Below are 23,119 nucleotides of genomic sequence, written 5' to 3'. Positions count from 1 at the left end.
ACTATTTTCTTCTCATTGCCTCATGAACACTTCCACACAGAAACGAGTTACACAGTACATGGTTCATGAAGAAGAGACAGAAGTGTGCTAAAATTCATTCTCTTCCCTACCTTATATTTCACTCTGCAAATGTCTTATTCCATTCCAGACCTCAGAAACCCTGAGTTTCAACATCACCCTGGGTGCTGGGTCTGAGTTCCACGAGCTATCATCTCATTCCTCAGGTATATCACCACTGCTTGTTTGAGTTTGTAGGCATATAACTATATATTTATGTTCTGCCTGAATTAGCAGTATAAGGCCAAATTTCTAAATATAATTTTTGAGATCTGATTTGTACGGAAAGATAATTGATTAGGTTCTCTTCATCTGCAAATAATTCAACCTGAATACAATTAACTACAGCAACCACAAAAATTAGCTTTTCTGTCTTTTTAAAGTCACTATTATTAATGCTATGGAAGATGTCTTTTAGCCACTTACTGAAGTCTAGAGACTACACTAAAAATGCTACAGAAAAATTATTGCACTCTATTCAATTCTGTGTTCCTTTGCATAACTAATTTTAACTTATACAACAACTGGCACTTAAGAACTCAGAAAAATTAAAATACTAGCTGGAGATGGAGGAAAAAATATTGCCCCATTTCACTGAGGGGAATCTGAGACACAAGGTTACATGAAGAAATATTTTCTTTTCAACTTTCTAAAGTTTCAGCTTTTCAATTTAATTGCATTCCTGCATGGTCTTGAATTGTGAAAGAGGATAAAGAATGATTAGTTGATTTAATTTTGTCAAACAATATGTATACTTCTACAATATTATTTCCCATTTATCTTCTCTTTCAGCTAATCAGCTTTTAAAATCATATTTATATTGTTAATTTTTCTTGCCTATCTCTAAGGTGTCCTCTATTTAGGTCATAGCTTTTCAGAGTCAGTAAAAAAGAACATGACTTCTCCAAAAGACCTACCAATCAATGTACATAATAAATTTGTAAACTTTGCAGTGTTATTTACATTCTTCTTATATCTTCACAGTACATAGCTCTTCTGAGTGCCACTGTACAACTTTTGACTGAAATGTTACCCCTGACATTTATAGATGGAATTTACCTACCCAGTGGTGACTGGCATAGCCACTAGGGAGAGAGCATCTGTATCCTTCTGATCCAGGGGCTGCCAGGAGCCATTTAGATCTTTTTAATCAGTGCTGATTAAGGCAAGTCAGATGACTACCCTCAAATTTATCACTGCTTCTAAAGACCTTGTAGCTGCCAGTAGCTTGGGTAGCTCGTGCAAGGGATTGTCTTGGCTACTCGCCTTCCCTCTGCACTTGTGAGGACTTTGCAAGGGGAATTACACACTGTCTCTACATAATCTATCCCAATTTTTCACTGAGTCAAGTGTGTGCCCAGAATACAATTTTGGGACTTCAGTACTGTGTGTAGATACCAATTAAACTCATTGTTAGTGAACCCAGCTTCTAAATCTTAGCGCACTCATTTAGGGAACCAGTAACAGTAACCAGCTCCTGCACTCTCAGCCTGCATGCAATTGAAATAGAATTTGATTATAAATATATTAAATTATAAAATTTGCTCCAAAATCTGCCTGTAGCTTTTCCTCATGTATTTAAAACAGCAGTAGCTACCACTACCAAGGAAGATTTTCTGACTGCATCTAGTGCATCAGTAAAATGTACTCAGTCTTGCTGCTTTGATTTCTGTTTTGCCACTAGACAATATGTATATTGTAAGTCTGCTAGATTTCCTTAAAAACATTACATTCAATCTTCTTTAAAATGGCTTCTCCATTTCATAGCTATGAGAGTGCAAGGAATTTTGGAAGTCAAGAGTTGTTCACAGTAGCTTCATACCCATTTTCCCCAAACAAGACACTACAAAGCTGTGCATCAGCAGAACCTTCTGCCTAGCAGAATAAATCTTTCATTACATAAATCAGCTGGACTTTTGTTAATTATTTACTGGTAAAATAGTGCAAAGCAGAACTGTGCAATCTGGGATTAGATTCAGGGTTTGGAGATACATCTCTTAATGAACACCTGAAAATGTAATCAAAGAGAGGAGGATTCAAGAGATCCACCCAGTAGAATCAGCCTGTGAGCAGAAATTCCATTTAGCTTTACTCAGCAAGAGAAAACAAATGCAAATAACAGAGTGGGTCTCACTATAGGCTTGCAAGGATACATGTATAGAAAGGAGAATCAGAAAAATTACTGTACCCAACTGGTACTATAATAAGAGGAAACTATTCTCTTACAGAAAACCATCCTAGATAGGAAATAAACACTAAAATTGTTAAGCAAATCTAGCTGTGTTTTGATGTATCCTCTGCCCCTGCACCATTGTAGTCACAGCTAATGCATGATGGGCTACTCTTTTCTACTGCTTGTCCTGCTTTTCATGCAATACAACACCACCATCCCATTTCAATTTTTATTCTGCACATTTATGCTGTGACAACATCCACCAAAGGATCCATTTTACCTCTGTACTCTAAATGAAGAATGTGTAAATTAGTACTGTTCACTAAAAATCAACATGCTTTTCAGAGTGTACAATATTTATTCTTCTTAACCTGGAAGAGCTTATTCCCAAAAGCAATTAACATGCCTTATGCTCTTTCCTCTCCTCCTCCTAAAATCACTACAAAGAAAACTAGAAATTAGATCTTCATCTTGGTACATTTTATCCAAATACAGACCAAAAATCAAAGCCCTAGTTGCCAGCTTTCTAGCAAAATTATGCTTGAGAAGAGCCACATTCACACATACCAGAATAGTTTCTGCTATCTGTGGCTTTCATTTTCTTTTAAGTAACTACATATGCCACTTTTCCTTGAAAAGATTGTTTTATTCTGATTCTGAATGTGTACTACAGTTTTGCAATTTGAATGAACTAATCAGCTGTGAATTTTCAAAGTAGAACTTGCACATTATCACAGTAATAAATATACTGCAATAATTTTTCTAATTTCAAAGAAACTGTTTCCCTGCTTATAAGCTCAAGATATCTAACAACACAAAACATAAAGCTTTTACTTGTATTCTTGTTTAGGATCCTAATTACTATGACAGATTTTATAAACATTTTGTCATAAGTCATCATATTTTCTCAATCCTCAAACTGCACTTAATTTTAGTCTTTTCTTTTGAATTTCACTTACGACTGGTCTTCATACATACTTGCCTAAAAAAGTATTAGAGATTTATACTTCTTGTTCATACAGATTCCCTTTAATTTTATTCTTTATACTAGGCAGCTTATTCACAGAGTAAAATCTAGTTTTCTAGGAGTTCATTGTACGTAGGGCAGCTTTCAAATGTTACCATTGCCATAGGATAACAGAAAAAAAAAAAAAGATAATCAGAGCCTCTGGAATAATAATGGGTAAAAAAAATGTTTCTGATGAAAACAATTAGTTACAAGCACTATGAGTTGAAATCCAGTTCAGTGTTAAAGAGACAGTTTAGAAGCACATGGTACATTTATCACAGCTCCACAGACAAGTTATTGAGCTGTCTGTGAAAAACAGAGCCAAACAGGAAAGCTTTCAGCAGAAAGCAGTGGTTGAGGTCCTTGATTGATAGAGTTAGATGATGCAAAGCTGTCTGATGGCCTTTCTGCAAAATAAAGTGAAGGAACTCAAGGTCTTTCATGACGATCTCTGACCACAGATGAACAGCTACTTTATTACAGCACAGATTGAGGTTGCACCTTAGTCCATATTCTGCCACTTTTGGATGCACACGGTTAACTTTACCAACAATCCACTGTGTTTAACATAAGTGTCTGCCATCTTTATACCATTTTAAAAGGGCAGCAGATTGCAGCAGTTAGAAGCTTAACCCCTTTTCTGTTTAACTGTGGTGATTGAAAAAATATAATCAGTTTTATCACAGGGTTCTTATTGCAGTGATAGGGCTGATTGTTCAGGGGGAAGTCCCTCATTTAAAAGATATAGTAAACCCCTGCTATGCGTAAGAGCCAAAATCTACTTGTGCTGCCTCCCTCAGAAAGGAACTAATTTACTTTTTCCAAAATGTAAATCCTATCTTCCTAATGACTTGGGGGTGGTTCCAATCTTCACTGACGCGATGCTACAGATATAATAGAATATATCTTTGCAAAGCCTGAGGACAATTATAGCACATTTAGTTTTAGCAGAATTGGAATACTTATCTCCATGTTTGTGATGTTTAACAAACAATTTTTTAGGAAAAGATACTACACTACCTGACCAATATGAAGTACTTATAGCTACCTAAACAATCCTGACTTGTGGGGTACAGTTCAGATGAGAGTAGTGACTTCTATTCACAGTACAAGTTGAGGATATTTTGTCTGGGGTTCTCACAGCTGCCTGTGATTCACCCTGGCTAAGGCTGTACTGCCTCCTTCATTTCGAAGTACAACCTGGAGACAAATACTGTGATCCAGTCACTTCTACACTTACCACATTGACTGACACTTCTGATTTTAGAAAAGCAAAAAATTCTACAAAGAATTTTTATAGTACATGCATTTGACTCTGGGCTATATTTTAGTTAAAGTTCCTCTTAACTTAATTAGCTAATGGGGTCACTAAAGCAACTTTGCAGAAGTTACTCTCTTTCACTCTCTTCAAATGTCCTTTGAAGAAAAATATGTTTTCAGATATTTAAAGTCCTTTCTCCTTAATTATAGGTCTCTCTCACTCATTGACAAGGCCAAAGTAGTGTCCTGGACTAAACAATTGTTGTAGGCTTCTTCCAAATGAACTATTCCAGTCCAGTGCAATTTATACTTGAAATGCTTCAATTCATCCTCACATTGATTTGTAACTTTGTTCTGGGCTACTCTCTCAGGTCTAGTGCTCCACTGTGAGTATCCTCAGAGCAGAACAAGTTACAGCAAAGCAGTAAACATCTCTCCCCAGGAAGTCAGTAAGCAACCAAAGTGTCACTGACAGCAAAAACCTCAGTTCTAACAAGGACAGGTTCATGTATTCAGACACTGTCTACAAGAATTACTCAGTTTTCTAACATTTTCTGTTCTGCAGTGATGAGTCTTGCTAATACCAACACATTTATTCCCTATGTCTTTGACAGCCTTGGTTTTAAAGTCAATGTTAATCACTACTCCCCAAACTCTTCCTCAGAATAGCTTTTTCTTTCCATTACCTTAGTTTAATATTTACTTTAGAGGCTGCTGCCTAAATTGTCTGGTTATGGAATTCAGTGTGTCATCTATCAAAGGACTGACAAGAGGAAGTCTGCCCTGAAATTCTGACTTTTGAATTCACAGAATTGCCTAGCTCCTTTTTCATGGTTGAAGTGGCATACAGATACTATGACCTATGTACTCAGCTTTCGACTCAGTTATTCTACCATTTTTACAATAAAATACACCAGTAGTAGTTTTAAATTATAACATTTTAAACACCTCACTTGATATTATGTGGTGGGATCTATTCTGACTGCTGAAACAAATGCTGCAAGTCTTATGGGATTTTTATGCAAAATGAGATTTTTAGAGTATTATCTAGGCTTTTCCCCCTGTATCACATAAAAGACTCCTGAGTACAGTGCAACCTAAAACTTCCTAAAAAAGGAAGATGCTCTCCATTTCCTGGGTTTCATATTGGCCCAACAGAGTGGAGGAAAATAAAAACAACACTGAGCGCTGTCAGTAGAGACAGGCACTGGGAAATAAAAAAATATTTCAGTCTTAAACTTCAAACTGATGTTATGTGTTTCTACCCACAGAACTGTAAACAACTTCTAAAGCATTTAAGATTATCTCAAAGCAGTCTTTCTCTCTGATTAACATTAGGAACAGGATGTTCTGATATACTAGAGGCTGAACTATGAAAAGGATTGCTTTATTAAACCTTGGTTGCGTAAGTTCAATGTTGAAATAAAAAACCCTTTAAAAACAAAACACCATGTCTGGTTCATATAAATAAAGCTGTTTTAAAAACATGTATTGACTTTTCCATGTTATTAAGCTTTTTAGATGAATCCAGTTGTTAAATGGTTGTTCTAGTAACTGGCCTGTCATCTGGAAATGTTCCTAGATTGTTTTTTTGACACAATGTCCCTGCAGAAAGTTGGGCAGTGTGACACAGAGAGCACAGGTTTGCCTATCACACTGATTACTTGATGTAATAGTAAGCAAGCTTAAGTGAACTGTGTGTCTTCAATCTTTCCAATCACTTAGGGATGGGCACCAGAGGATACCATCCATCATCCATGGCCTGAAACATATGGTGCATCAGCAATCTTAGGCTGACCTAAATGATAGTAAAAGCTGCTATGCTGTTCACAATAAGGAATTGTTGTCCACTGAATTACAGGATTGTGATTAGATTGCTAACATGGCCAACTTGATGTATAAGTGAAGTGTCCAGGAAAGATATTCCCTAGGATCCTTTGAAGATTAATTTATACCCTTGAAATGTGCACCAATCACAGAATGAAAAAATATGTCAAGGTATTTTTCTTGTGAACAAAAAAAGCACTGCAGCGGTAACAGCTATTAATTTATTTTTGGCAGTTTTAGCCAACAGAATTCAATAAACAAGGTTCTTAAAGGTTTTTGTTTTGTTGCAAGGTTTTTACTGCTTAACTCCTAAAAGCACTGAGTTTTACAACAATATCTTTTATAAGGGGGTCAGTTCCCCTCACATTCTATTATAAAATTTCAAAGAATTGTAAGTATTACACAAAAGCAGCAAGAAAAAGACTGAAAAATCTTAATTTTGTATTATTGTATTACTATGTAGTGGGCATGTAAATATACTGCAATATTATGTATCTATTTTTAAGATAAAAAACATACACATCTGACCACTGATCCCGAAATTACCAATTTTGTCTCTCCATAAATTAGATTATGCTTGTCAAGTTATTCATTCATCAATTTAGGAAAAAATAACCCACATCACAGAGCTAAGGCTTCAACTGCAGTATCAACTTTGGTGTGACTCGGGGCAGGGGGCAACAAGGAAAGGGGGAGTTATTATTCCCGAGTAGCTCTATCCCTTAAATCCTCTTTAGGTAGTAAAACAGAGATAGTGAAAAGCACATTTTAGGAAGCACAGGCAAAGAGTGGAAAAGAACATTATGTTATAACAGTTATGATCTGTATTAGAACATAAGTAAAAACCAGCATACATTTGTGCTGACCATCCAAGAGCATTCAAAAACCAGCTTACTCCAGGCTGAATTACTCACTCATAAGATATGGAACTTTAAAGAAATTGTTTTGAAAATATGTCTACTATATGCAATTGTCATTAGAAGACTGGAAACAATGGTCTTCTCTGCCCTATCTGCCAATCTATTTTTTTTGGTGACTTGCTTTGCTTTTCCTGGAACACGTGAGGCAGATGTGCCTGCTGTGACTGTTAGCTCAGACCTTCTGCTGGTGCTTTTACTTTATTTCTAATGTGCTCGTCACCAGTGTAAGTCCTCAACCACGTCCAAGTCCTATTTTAAAACATTCCTAACCATGCAACTAAACTATTAAATTTCATTACATAAAAGCACAGGTTTAAAGTCATGGACTTTTTTTTACTATTCACCAAAATGATCTGCTAACAGAAGTGTAATTCATATAATACACTATATATAACACCTTGACACAGATAACAATGGTCACTAGTGAAAGGGGGCCCTATTGAACCTTTCAAGGGGACATATTAATTAAATAATAAATTCTTTCCTGTGCAGTGATAATGGCCTTAATCTGATAAAAATATCTGAGACACACCTATTAGAACAATTTCCCCAAAATATCAAAATGCTACTTTTCACTGAAAACACAAGCTAGGACCAGTGTCTGTTTAACTTATATATAAAAAAAAAGATTGTCTTTTCAGTCAAGATAAAGACTTATGTTCATTGCCAGCATCAAACTTGACAGTTTGGTGAGATGCAAAACCCTGACAGCACTTCATGTCCAAAAGAAACAGAATAATTTTAGCATTAGCATATTATTAGTACATCAAATTGAGCTTGCATGCTTTAATTATGTCAGATAGTTTTTGCTTCTCTCTTTTTACACTTCTGAAGAGAAAAAAGAAAGGAAAAAAGAAATCCAAAACCTACTCAGATAAACGAGTGGTAGAGAGACACAAACAAGGTACTTATTATTCTACAGGAAATACTTCCTGGATTCAGGTTCCTACTTCACCCTCTTCACTAGGCTATCTGAGCATCTCCTAGTAGTGCAGCAGGTGATGTGACTAACATCCATCATATGAGAACAATACTGGCCCCCGGTCTTTAGGGAATTAGCGATACATATCTTTAGTGTGATATAAGTTGGATTTTTCTAAGAGTCGGGAGAAAAAATTCTTCTGCTGAAACACTTGGAATTAGACAAAAAATTTCCTCAGATAGACCAGAAAAGTTTCTGTATTCTTTAATTCTTACTTCATTACCAGCAATGTGATTGAAGAACTAAAACATGATGCTGAAGCAAGATAGGATACTTGGTGGATATAATTTTGGTCATTAAAATAAAGCATACAGAGAAACATTAAATATGAACCAGCTATGAGAGAATACTGAACAACTTAAGTTTCAGAATATGGAAGTCATTGTGTGCTGAGGGGTTCTGTGCACAAAGCAAATATGAAATACTATTTCTATTAATGATGCTCATTTGCTTTGAAACAACACTGAGTTTACTTTTATATAACAAAGAGAAACAGATTCTGTCCACATGAGACAGGAAATACAAATAGATGCATTAAGCCTTCTAAAAATGTGTACAGGTGCAGAAGTGCACCCAGAGATGAACACATGGTCCGTCCTGAAATTTAACAGCTCTGATGAGATACATTCTAGTGGTGATGGATATATATGTACCTCCAACTGGCTCAATATTTTCTTGATAAGGAATACTTTTCTTGGTAGGAAAGAAAGGCTTCTTTTGAGCTATTTCCATTTTTTGTTTGCTGAGACAGATGCCTTGATCTCATTATTAGAGACAAGCACTGATCAGTTGTGTCAATCTGCTGTGTGTTAGCTGGGAATCTCTACTCCCATACTAATAATTACTTGTATAGATAAAGTAGTTTTACCTTTCAGCCTGTTTTTCACAAAACACATAATGAAAAATTTCCATCTTACTGAAAGCTATTAGGAGCAGCTTGAAGTAATTTCTCTTTCTGTAAGTTTTTTTTTAAACAAACAAAACTATTTAAATACTTAACTTGTCGTACTGCCAGATAATATTAGTAATTCTGTTGGTTCAATATTTGCATGATTAATTTTATAATTTCATTCCAAATAAGGTAAGTGAGTCTGTTATTCTGGAATTCAAGGACAGAAATATTTCAGATATATGTAGTTACAGACAGGTTCAGGAACTCATTCTGTATCTCCTAAAAGTTTAAAAAATGTAAGATGCAAAATTCAAAGGCACCTTGCTTCATGCATCATTAAAAAGAATCCCTTCAATAAATTGTATTCCAATTATATGACAGAAAACTAACTAAAGCATGACAAAAATTGTTAACTGCACACTGCAGATTGTTCTGCCTTCACTACTGCCCAGTAGAAACTATGGGTAACTGCAGTCAAAATGTCTCCAAAAGATTTTATTCCCCATGAAAATTCAGACAACAGAACCCAAAGAAAATATTGCCAAACTCTTCCAAACATTTTTCAAGCATGGCAGCAATATAATAATATATTTTTCAGAAGAAAACTTCTGTCTAGAGGTCATCCCTTTATCCATGCTGTTCCGAACAACTCCTCTCTCAGAAAGGCATCCAGCTTACAATCCAGCTCTACAATCTTTCTAGGGTAGAACCTATTTAAGTCTTTCCTGCCCTTTGTGTTCCCACTGTATCATACATGAATATCGAACAGCAAAGAAATTAATAAAAATAGTATCAGGAGATTACAAAACATCAATACAGGAAAACTCTAGATGGTGTCTTATAAATATGAACAAGGTATTCGGATACTGTGTTGTTATTGTGGCTGTTAGCTCAGAGCTCAGTTTCAGTGTTAATTATGACCATACACAGTACTACTTTTTCTCCCGCCTCAGCCTGTCTCTCATATTAGACCCACCCAGAAAATCTCCAGCTTTGCAAGAACTATTTGCTCAAAAAATTCTAGAGGAAGTGCTAGAATTTAAGTAATCTATTTTTGCTATTTTATTCACAAGATTTTACAGGGGGTGGGCAAGTGTAGCAGAAATCAGATTTGGTGTGGCTGGGTGAGCAAAAAAGCACAGAGAAATAGGGAAACATCACTAAGGCCTATGTGTTCCTTAACAGAGTAGACAATAAAAAGGATAGAGTCTGAGCAGTTAGAGATTATTACCAAATTAAAATAGTAGAAGGACAAACTTCAAAATATAACCTGACCAATGTGAAAACCTCCAGGTTTTGTTCTTTCTGCCTCTGTGAATAAAATTATCACTGTGTTATACAGACACAAATGGATTAAAAATGAGAGTATGACACACAGGAAATTAAAACATTACTTTAACTTATACACTTATTTCCTATGGTATGTTCAGATGTCTTCCAATTGTAAGGGTTTGATTGACCCATGGCTCTGTGTACTAAATTAGTCACAAGAAATCCAAGGCTACAACAAGGATTACAGGTTATATACTATTAGCAAGTCTGAACACCGTGTTCAACTAAGAACAACAATATAGGCAAGGAGACATTCAAACTAAAGAAACAAGATGTGACAAGGAGTGGCTCCTCAAAAAAACCCCAAACTAAACAAACCCAAAAGCCAACAAAAGAACAAAAACAAACCAAAAACAACCAGCAGAAGATAGTCTTAGTAACAGGGAGTATTTGAAGTTCCTTCACTCATTATTTTGACGCCCCAAGTCAGAACTGTAAAATCTTTCTAAGATTAGTGTTGCACTTCACCTCACCAAATGAGCTTCTAAATAAACAGAAGAGACTAAAAATGAACCAATGATAATTTTATATGCCTGTATTAACAGCTCCTCCCCTCCCAAAGTATTTAGCTTTAAAGATTTAAATAGAGCATTAGAGATTCTTTGCATTCAGTAAACACTGAAAAAGCACATAGAAAGCAAAATTGACAAAAGTTTACTATGCATTTGAATTTAGAATATATGTGATCCTTATGCCTCCTTGACCAGTGAATCCTATCTATCCTAATGTTTTGTAGGAGTCTGAGATGGCGCCTTTCGAATTTGATTTTGTGTAAAAATACACACCAAATCTGATTTCTGCTACATTAAGGAGTCCTCTGGTAAAATATATGATGCATGGAATGAAATAAGCTGTAGTTCTAGAATGAGTCTTTAAGCTTACTTCCTTTAGTACTTGACCACTAATATTAAAGACTACTGGATCAAACTACAGTTTTAATTGGATATATAAGACATGATACAGTGGTATAGTTAAACTGCAAGGTAGATGCTAAAATATAGCATTGATTTGTATTCTTTTACTGGAAATATTTGTAATATGAAACTAGGATACAATATACTCATTTTTAATGCATATTCCATACAGAGGAAAGCTATTGCTGTCACCAGGTTATGCCCAAAGTACATTCTTCAAATAAATGTTAGATTAATTGGTTTGCTGTTTCTCAGTCTAAAATGAGATTACAGATGAATCTAATTCACATTAATAGTGATGAAATGTTGATTATACAATTCCTACACTACTTATTGCTAATGGACACAAATGCACACACACAAGACTGGCCTGCCACATCATTTTTTAAAATAGCCTGATGTCTAATAATTTAATGAATTGTTATGTATAGAAACTTGTTCAAGAGCACCAAATACCACTTCCACCTAAAAACTTTGTTTTATTGGAGGAAATGCTTGCACTAATAAGAAGACTAGATTGGATAGAGAAAAAAATTTTCATTTTGGAGATAATTTACTGATTCCTCAGATTCTGTTGGAGTTTTCTGGACATTTAGTATCTCACCAGAACACAAGCAATATAAGTGATATAAAAACATTTATAGTTAAAACTTGCCAAAGCATTTACCCCCCAAAAAGTTACTTCCCCAGCAGTCAGGCAACAGAAGTTTTCATTAAAATCTCGTGTAACAGTGATCCAAATAGGCTAACGCTCCAAGTCAGGATTATCTTTTGGGTCTTTGTTTGTTCAAATACAGAGTCAGAATGCATATCTGGACTAATATGAAAAGGCAGTAGGTTACAACAAGACGACAGTGTGAAAGAATATATCAGAGGCAGAGCAACCCTCCTCTTCGCCTGCACTTCCTTGACAAAATCTTCAGACAGCAAGCAGGCAAGGAGTTTCACTTGCTATGTAGAAAGACAGAATTATTTCCTAAGAGCTGACATAAAAAAAGTCATCTGCAAGTGGACAGGTTTCTGAAAGGCTGACAATGGAAGTGTTTAAAGCCCTGTGCCACAGGTCACTATTCCTCTCTAGTGAACAGGAGCTGTTATATCCCGCCCTGCATTGATTTACCATTACTGAACGGATTCCTCATTTTAACAAAACATATCGTTAGATTCTAGGTAAGTCTTTGACAATTCTCTACACTGGCCTATGGAATTCAATTGCCACCATTAATTTCACTCTGGTATTTATCAGCAGAAGCTTTTTTCCTGCATGAACCAATTTATTTAATTGAATAGTTTAAAGGGCTCCAAAACCACATACAAAAGATGAGGTTATAGCTAACAGCTTTCAAATATACTTAAAAGCTTGAATCATTAGCAGTTGCTTAAACTAGGAATTTTTAAGTGCATGCCAGAATTTATTGCAAACTAGTCTCAGTGTTGTGACTTTTTCACATTTCATTTTTTCACAAATACAGCAGGTAGTTAAAATATTATGCTGTATTTAGGAATAAAGCCTGTACTTTGCTGTCCTTCCACTTTTCCAGTTTTTGGCATTCCTGGAATATCACATGCATCATCTCCTCAATTTATTATCTCAGTATTAAGTTCTTAAAGACATTTATCCCCACAATTTTTTAAAATGGTAAATAAATCCAGTTCCTCAAATTTCACAAAAAACTGAGGCCCACAATTCCAGAAGAACTGGAATGCTGTAATGCTGTTCCAGATAAGACATTTTTGGCTCCCTATGCATTAGAAGAAACAGGCATCAAAGGATGGCACATGGGAAACTGCTTCAGTGCAGTAGCTATTGGGAGATTCCAGTCCTACACACAAAATGCACCTGGAGGTCAGAGAATCTCATTTCTAGCTCTTAACTGTGCAAATATTTTAATATTTCCACAAAAAAAAAAAGGAAAAAAAAAATCTGTAGATGGCTTATTGCTGAATGCCCTGAGGATAAGCAATGAGTTACCACTGAGAAAGATACAGGTTCAGATCTACGCCAGGAGGGAGTATCCAATTTCTTTGTGTCCAATCATTGGACTAGGGAATGACAACAGTGGTATTATCCCCACACTTCCTCTGATCAAAGAAGTTCTGCACGTGATTTGGTATGGATTAGGTATGTATGTCATAAGATCAAACACTGCAAATGAAAAATGAATGCCAGCATAGTTCCCCTTAGCTTCGTGCTATGTGGATATGAAAGTGGATAAATAAATTTTCAAGACCTGAAAATCACTGCCTGTGACTCACATGAGAGTAGAAAACAACACCACACTGACAATCCGTTAAATGGTACTATTAACCTGAGATTATTGCTGTGTAGAAAAAGGCAAGAAGGAATAAAGTCCAATATACATTTTCAGAATTATGATGAATGTCAAAAAAATTAGAGAAAACCTAAGCTTCTTTGAAGAACTGAAGAAAATCCTGCAGAAATCAATAGTAAGATTGCTATCAATATGTTTGGAACAGGTCCAAAATTATTATCTCTGACATTACCATAAAGAAATTGCAGCTGTTTGCATTTATAATTCCTTTTAGCCACAATACTAGGACAAAACAGAGTTAACCCTTTCTCTGGCATGTTTTACATGCACAGTTTGGGTTTTTTAAATTCCTTATCTTGGTTTCTGGAGAAATATGAGTTTGGTGATTTGGGTTTTTTCTTCTGTTGTGGTTTTTGTTTGTTTGGAGTTTTTAATTCAAATAAGCAATTCTGTCTGTATGGACCCACAGAAAAATATGGCATTTTAAATTATTCATCAAGTGAAACTGTTGTCTACATTTGATCACCCTTAACCATGAAGTAAGGATGCAGGAGCTTCAAAGGAATAAGTACCTTTCTGAAAAAAAAAATCCCCAATTATATAATATACTATGAACTTCAAAGATTAAAACTGAATGGCAAATTCTGAAAGTTTGTATTAAAAAAAAAAAAATCAACAACATTCTATTCACTTCAGTGGAATTTTTTTGAGTTATATAAGATTAAGCATCTCTAGATCTAACCTATTAATTCCAAGTAAAGAAAAATGAAATGCAATACAATGCAATAATGATGGCAGCCAAGATTCAGATTCTTTTACTTTGGATCAGAGGGCACAAAGCCAGTCTTGAACTATAACTTAAAAACCCAAAACAATATTTAATCTTTACCTGACATTGCACAAGATCCCAGCTATTGTACAGCCCATAAATACAGAGTATTTAATAAAATATGACATACTTATCAGATAAATTAGGAAATACAGACATAATTACTTGTCTTAACAATTACACTGGTTGTGGACTTACTCTTGCATGGGTTTTTAATAATTTCTGCATATCATTACAAGACACATATAGTTACATATAGACACATAGACTCTTTCCTATATTAGAAATCATAAAATGATTTGTTCAATTCCCTATGAACTCATCAAGTTTAACAATACATGTGACAAAACCCTACAAGCCAAAACAAGAATACTTCTGCTATTACATATTGTGATAAATAATGCAACAAACATAAGTGGAAATCAGAACAAAAGGAAATCTAATATAATACTAAATACAGTGCAAAATCTCTTTTCCAATAATTCTGTATGTTTTCTGCCTCTTTCAGACTACATTAAATTCTAAATATGTAAAAACATCCACTCCTCTTTGCAGCATGTATTTACGTAGTTCAGATCATGGAGTAGGAAAAAGTCATAGCCAGTACAAATGCTTATGCATATTGTTCTACCAGCAAAGCAATTTTCTAGTTATTTTTTGAATAACCATCAAATAATTAGGTTAAGAACAAAAAGACAGTAAAAACTATCTGTTACTAGACATACAAATAAATCACCCTTTCAGAGAGTGGCAGTAACTCCTCTGAATTCATAACTTGTTTGAGACTTAATTAGAATTAAATATCAATTGACTACTAGAATCATACCAGCCCTTTTTATCTAACAGAAATGTTTTTCATCTAGTACAGAAAGTTTTGAAATAAACCCAAAGATCTAAACACATTTGGAGTTTGAAGACACCTGCATTAGCAACTTTCATTTAGTTCCATTTCAGCTGTAAATCTCTGTCAAAATACTTCATTGAAATATGCCCTGAAAACTCAGAAAATTGGAAATTAAGTCCATACATGAACTTTACAGTTGGGGCTGCTTTTGTTACAATGCAATTTGAGCCAAACCAGATAAACAAAATTATTTGAAACAATATTCAATGTAAGCAAAGTATAAACTCATATATGACAATCACTGAAAGTGTTTTTCATTTCAAAATTATAGAGACAACTCTTTGTATTGTGGCCTGAAGCAAGTATCACTGATCATTTTTAGTATGCTGGAACAAGGATATTGGTAACAAATTTTCATGACAGACACACACACTCAATGAGATAATAAATTAGTTTCCCAAGTGAAGGCTCACTAATAAGATTGGATCTAAAATTTAGGTCACTTAATTTTAAGACTCAGCTAATGGGCTAAAAAAAAAAAAAAGAGTATAACTTCATAACATAAATTCAGGTTCAATCTTTTTTACCATAAACATTAGCACCATTGTAAAGTTGCAAAGAGTAAGCGTCTTGTAAAATGAAATTATCTAATTGTAAAATGCATTTGATATCTCCTTGCATGGAGGTTATTTCTAAAAGAAAAATAAAATATTCAGTATTACATTATGAAGTTATAAAATTTAAGCAATTAATTTTTAGTGCTGTGTAAGGTCGGATGTCACTGGAAAGATAAATTTGTAAAACTTCTTTTCAATATGATTTATTGATTCTATTTCAAATACAGTGCTTCTTTTATTTGCAAATACCAGACCTATTATACAATCAAAGAAACTTTACCTTTTCTTCTTCAGTATTCAGAGGTGATGAGAGAGTGGGAAAGTCCTTTAACTCCTTGACAATCATATGAGAAAACTCCTAGCCTGATAAAGTTAGAAACAGGCCATTTGGCTTGTCTTACATAGAAAGTATTGTGAGCTCTACTCCCAACTTGCTCCGATTTCTAGAGAAGTTCTTTTAAAATTATATACCAACAAATTTTCCACTTATAAAGAAATGAAAATTTTCTGAGAGGGATGTTTTGCAAGGTTGTGTAGTGATAGAACAAGGGGCAATGTATTTATAGTGAAAGAGAATAGATTTAGCTTAAACATAAGGAAGAAAATCTTTATTGTAAAGTTGTGAGGTACTGGAGCAGGCTGCCTGAAATTGTGGATGGCCCATCCTTGGGAGTGATCAAGGCCAGGCTGAGCAGAGCCTGTTAAGTGGAAGGTGGCCCTGCCTATGGCAGGTAGTTGGAACTGGATGATTTCTAAGGTCCTTTCCAACCCAAACCACTCTATTATTTTTAATGTATTGCAAATCCCTCTCCTCAGTCTTTGGGAGTATCCAAACTTACCATTTCCATTCTCTACTATGGCCAATGGCTCTCTGCAAATTGCTGTCTTTCTCAAGGGATTAATAGTCCTTTGAACTTCTGCCAGCAGCACTGCTTGCATTGCCTCAACAATCTGTCATAAATGCAAATTATTATTGGATGATATCAGTACCTCAATTATTTATCAAAGTATTTGACAATTTTAAGCAACTTACACAAAATCTGGAGACTGTCCTGGTGAATGTCATTAGAAAAATAAGTCTTTCAGACAGTGATAATCATGTGTCTCTACATGCACACTGAGGAAAAAAAAGGTTAACTAGATGGCAATAAAATAGTGTAAGTTGTCAGTCAGTACTGCTTCCCAATAAACATTCATTTTCTTTAATGTGAAACCTAGAATCAGTCACCTACTGCCTCCTTGATTTCAAGGATAAACAATTACTAACAAAATATGCTAGTAAAACACAAGGTGATAACAGCTAATAAGTATCTCCATTCTTTTTTTCTGATGTGTGCAAAAGTGCTTGATAGACTGAAAAATGACCTTGTTGTGTTGGGGTGACTTGGTTTTGACTATTTTAGAATTTCTGGCATCTAATGTCTCCGATAAAATTAAAGAATATTTGGTTGTTAGTGGTGATGCCCTATTCCTCTAGCTCAAACATAATGCCCCCAAATTTTTTGTCAGACACAAAGAAAAATATCATTCCTCAAACCCCTCTTATGGAAAAGAAACATCCATTGGAGTTGTGAGCAGCCTATAAATGGCATTTATAGTAGCTGATGCACCTCATGGGGGCATTAGGGCAATGCAGGGTGGAGGCTGTCTGACACAGTTAATACTTCCCTTCGCTTTAGCAAACCGATGCCATAAGAACTAAGGACATTTTAAGATGTAAAGACACTTAAAAGGACATGGAGACCTTAGACAAAAGACCCCAAACCTTTGTAATTCTTAGTCTAAATTTCAGCACGGTCTACCTTCTCTGCATTTGGTATTTCCTTCAGAAAAGGAATACAATTTTCCCCATTTGGGAAGGTATTTATTCTCAAGTACAAGAAATTTCCTGAAAAACGGGGTGAATCTAAGGTTTCAGCCTCAACTTAAATATGAATTTAAATGGAATACAAAAACTTTAATATATGTTATTATAAACATTTTACACTTATACACTATTAATATTATTAAAAAACTATTAAAATTATTTAAGTTTCATTTGGCTAAAAGTTGATATGCAGGATCCTTCAAACTGCCTGGAAGAGAGATCATTTCAACTCACTAATCAAGTACTTGTCCTGAAAAATATCTATAAAAGCCCTTGTAAATTCAAATCATTAAGAGGAACAAAGGCTGTGGGTGTCCTTTGTGACCAAATCCTTTATTGTAGACAAATATACCATAGTCAGGTTCACAATGTAAAAGTTCACTGCAAGTGAACCCAGCCCTATGTGATTCAATATAGCACAAACCTTCATCTTGTTATAATAGAACTTTATTTTACAGGGGACACCAAAGGCAGTTTCTAGTTCCTCACATCTATACAGCCCTGAGCTTTGGGGATTACAGATCCTGACTTTGCAGAAGACTCTTACAATATATCTATAATAATTAAGAAAGAGAAAGAAACACGGACACATTTTCATTTCATTTCATTGTCCTGGGGAAAATGAGAAAACAATTCTTACAGAGGTACACAAAAGAGATCTGCTAAGAACCTGTCACTAATCTGGATTAGATGCTCTTTACTTGTATCACTTCTGTGCATGCCAGGGAGAATCTTAAAGCAAAAACCTGTAACAAATGGCACAACACAATCTTATTGCAGAGGCACCTGTAGATGTCTCTGCATGTTACTGACTGCGTCTGTATTTCCAATTCCACAGCGCTTGCTGTGGGTTTCATGTTTAGTTTTGTCTTCTCATGGAATCTTACTCCAAAATTTATATACCTCATCTACCCTTATCACCAAGCTTAACGATCTCCAGAAGGTTTTCCTGTTCTTAACATGTAACAAATCTACATCACCACCTTTCTTTTTCTCTGATCATTTCCACTTTAGTGTCCTTCTAGATATAAATTAGCTACCTTATTGACTATATATGCTTTCATTTTTTTCTCTATAATTGTAATTGCTGTTGAAAACACAATGTGTTGTTTAGTTTGGATTATTAAATGTGACAAATTATGCTGCTTCTTTGACTGAGGCACATCGCATATGTTGACCTCTAAATACTGATATTAAAAGTTAAAGATAATTGTTAGACTCTGAAGCAGGAATAATACAGAATAATTCAAAATGACAAGTGAACAAAAGTTGAGATAAGTTGTACTGTTACATCTATACTAAGTTATCCTGGCTTTCCTTTCTACACTTTATCAATTACTTCCAAGGATTAATATTCTCTTTCTGATGAGCGTGTTTAAGGAGTGAAGTCAACAGATATCACTCCTGGTTATTGCTCAGGCCATAGCCTCTACAGGTGTGAGCCTTGCAGAAACTGCCTCCCAGATGCCTCCATAACACAGTCACATCATGGAGCAAAAACACACATCAAAACATCAACTTGAATGATCCAATCTGCTTTGCTCTAATTCTGCACAGTAATTGTCAGGACAGCTGTCTAGATACTTCTACTGAACTATATATTTTTTCTTCATGTACCTATCTGGAAACATGAACACACAAGTCATTTCTGGGTGGGATGGGAATGTGTCAAGGAATAGCTATACTTTGTCTGAAAGAGCAACAAAACAGATGAAGATGACCTTTCCTATCAAATCATCTGGGGGAAAGAAAATACTAAAAATATATTTAAAAAACATACACATTTTTAAAAGTTGATTCAGAAAATATTTTTCTGTTTGTGTGCTACAGCCTTCAACTTCAAAAAGTCAGTAGACCCCAGACAAAAAATTAGCAGCAGGTTTTTTCAGTTCCTTTGTTTGCACAGAATCTGTTACAGTGCTGTAAGGAGATGAGGAACCAATAATTGGTAACTCCTTTGGGTCATGTCTGAGAGTCAGTGTCCTTCACGGAAGATCACAACAGAAAAAGTTTTTAAAAACAGCTTATATAGTGATGTTTTTGGAAAATGTACATGAGTTCTTCATCAGGCTGCTCAGGATTAATAGATTGGGCATTAAACTGTGATTACAAAGTTTCAACAAAACCTTATTGTCAACAAAAACTATAGTTTCATATAAACTAGGGGTTACTAAATATCATACCTACTGCCAACATATTTTTTTTTTAATCATAAAAGTTTTAGGGCACTTTGGTGGCAAGCAATCTAAAATCTGTGCTACTAAGTAGGTTATCAAAGCTTAGTGCAGCTACAATGCTGTACCTGAGTAATGTTAAAATTTGAGAAGCATTGAGAGCATGATATTTGCAGTACTTGACAAATTCAGTGTCTTACATTTAAAGCCTTTTCAGGTGAAAAATTGTGATGCAGCTTATTCCATACCTTATCTTTCAGCACACTTCCTGTGCTAGATGAGACCAGTATCATTGTATACAATGATTATTTGCTAAATACACTCAAAAATATAAATACATAGATCTCAAATAATTAGTTATGCCACAAACACAACTTCATAAATGTATTGACTACTCTCTGAAGAGTTTCAGTGGCTGACCAGGTCAGCAAGAGATTTTATGCATTCCACATACGATTGCAGTTATTGAGGTTTGAAAAAGAAAGGAAAAAACTCTGATTGTAAGAGAAAGGGGAGAGAAAAAGACTTCAGAAGTAATATGGAAGATGTGCAGACAGCAGGAATATAATAAACAACTGATAAGCTCAAGATGAAATGCCGGAATCAATTGAATGCGAATATTTGCAGAAACTATTTTTGTCTAACAGAACAGGGGACTATTACTGGAGCACCCCTGCAAAACTCAGCTCTGGAAAATATCCTTTGCATTTGAAGTAGCAGAGAGTTGCATTCAATTTCAAAAGTAATATCATAAACTAGATTTGTAACAGGTTATTTCCCCTTTCTGGAATAAAATCCATTGTTGTCAGAGTATAACATCTTGAGTTTTGTATCCCTGAATATTAACTCACTCAAGCAACAACACAATTTTATTTAAATGCATATTTCTAAAATGAAAAATGCTCTCTAGATTTTACTGCTTAGATTGTTTCACTGCTGCCTGCCAACTCTCAAAAAGTAATGTATCTCTCAAGAGTTCAGATTCTTCACTAACAATAGGGATGAGCATCATCTGACCTGAAGAACCCATAATTACGTGACTTGTAAGTTGTTCTTAAAGACTGACGTAATAATTAGAGACTCAGGATTTTGCTCTTCACTAAGGCATTTTCAGTCTCTTCTACAATAATACATTAATAAAGGACACTGTCCTTATTCTGGCCTTTTGTTTTTCTGGAGCCAAAACTGGCATTTTGGATGTAAGTTACATGTGGTTGTTAGGGGAAAAACTCATTCCTTAAATAAATGCTATGAATAGGAGCACTTAGATGAAAGATTAGTAGGAGAGTTACTTTTTCACATCTAAACATTTACTTTAAGGCATACTTCATACTGTAATACTAATCTGCTTTCCACAGACCTGAATGGCATGACTTATGTAATAGTTTCCCCATAAATTATAACTATTAGGTCACATTACTGATTCCAAATACTAAATTACAGCAAACGGCACTTAAGGATAACATTGCTACAACTGACACAGGCTATTTCCTACCTTTACAGATTGGTCGTTCCAACAACAAATGAGTTTCAGCAATGAAATGCTCCCAAAGTCTGGGGAATGATATCTACTCTTACCTGAAAAACACAAAGATAGTTTATGAACTGACAAGATATAGAGAAGCACACAAACAGAAAAATATTTTAACACCCTTAAATCTTCAGCAACATACCTGAAAAGATCTGAAAAAATGTAATTTCTTAGAACATGCTCTTATCCAATATAATAAATGCAAAGTGTTCAAACAATCTATTATTTAACATTTATTCTCATCCCAAATTAAATTAGTGTTGGGGTTTTGGGGGATTTTTTCCTGAGTTTTTTGTTTGTTTTGGTGGTTTTTTCCTTTTTTTTTTTTTTAGTTGGTATTTTTTTTTTAAAGAGAACTGATATCCCATGGAGTATTCTTCACTACAACTTTCTAAATATATTAAGAATACTTTCTGTTTTGGACTACTTACCTATGCATTCCCTGTTCTGCTGTCCAGTCTGTCCTGGATCCTAAAGAACAGGTTGTTCCTAGCATCTCTCCTATCTGCAAGTCTCAGATCAGATTTTAATTTGTACATCTGAACAACCATATGAACTAGGACATATGGCATATAGATTACCTTAGAATTTTTAGGCCACTCAGTAAATCTATTTTTATGTCCATGAACATTTTAGTCACCATTTCCATGTGTTTCCCCTACTTATTTTCTATTGTCATTTGATTTTACGTGCCATCTCTTTTTTCCAATGGACATTTCTTCTGCCATTACAAGGTCTACAACTGTGGTGCATATTAGACTCAGAGAAGGAAAAGAAGCTAATTTTTGATGAGGATATTAAGGTTTACGTATACAGCACAGCATCAAGATTTGTGTTTTCAGTCTAGACATGGCTTATTCTGTAAGAGGAACACGATATTTTTCAGGTAATATGTACTGAAAAACATCCATATTCTGTTTAGGTTTTTATTTAAATGTTCTTTGGTTAGTTACATACTGCAAACAAACCAAGGCTGGCTTGCAAAGCCAAGATTGACGAGTGATGGCCTGTGGGACATTAACAGGAACAGATTACTTTATTCTGCCCTGAGCCAGAAGTCTAAAGGCATTATTGAACAGTCAGGATGGCTCCTGTATTACTAAGGCAACAGTTTGCTTGGAGGGCTGTATATATTATTGGGTGGGCACGTAATGGTGATGCGGGAGATGGGGGAAGGGGGTGAGGGCAGTGTTTGTCTTATTACATTGCTGTTTTCTCATTGCTGGAAAGTGTCTTTAGAAACTCAGCTAAACATCTTGTCATAACAGGAAAAATATCATTGATTCCAGTTAACACTTTGTTTACACATTTTTCATGATACTCACAAAAGAAACAGAGTAATTCAGTTTCTCTGTTCACAGATTGGACAGCATAAAGAGCAGCATTTTTTATCATTATTGAAATTCAATTCTATATTTTAGCAACAAAAACCATGCAAAACCAGAACACTTAGAAGTTAATACTGCCAATTCACATACTTACTGCTTGGTAATTCTGCATAAAAATTGGGGCATGGAAGTGTTATGGCTTCTACATTTCTCCATTTGTCATGTACAGATTCTGGCTTCTGTGGACTTGAAGAATATGAAACAATTATAAAAAACCTGAACACACAAAT

General features: G+C 34.9%; 1 protein-coding gene across 1 annotated transcript in view; it reads right to left on the bottom strand.

Moving 5' to 3' along the window:
• WDR72 (WD repeat domain 72) overlaps positions 1–23,119 on the bottom strand; it is a gene marked incomplete at both ends in the record, with an annotated part of 91,807 nt that overhangs the window by 22,377 nt on the left and 46,311 nt on the right. Inside the window, 3 exons of the mRNA XM_084213467.1 lie at positions 16,769–16,880; positions 21,466–21,548; positions 22,984–23,075. Of these exons, the coding sequence (XP_084069593.1) occupies positions 16,769–16,880; positions 21,466–21,548; positions 22,984–23,075 (287 nt within the window). The remainder of the gene's footprint in view (positions 1–16,768; positions 16,881–21,465; positions 21,549–22,983; positions 23,076–23,119) is intronic.

Source organism: Fringilla coelebs (genome assembly GCF_963513975.1).
Source record: "Fringilla coelebs genome assembly, chromosome: 12".
Classification (NCBI taxonomy): domain Eukaryota; kingdom Metazoa; phylum Chordata; class Aves; order Passeriformes; family Fringillidae; genus Fringilla; species Fringilla coelebs.
This window is presented reverse-complemented; position numbering and strand designations above follow the sequence as displayed.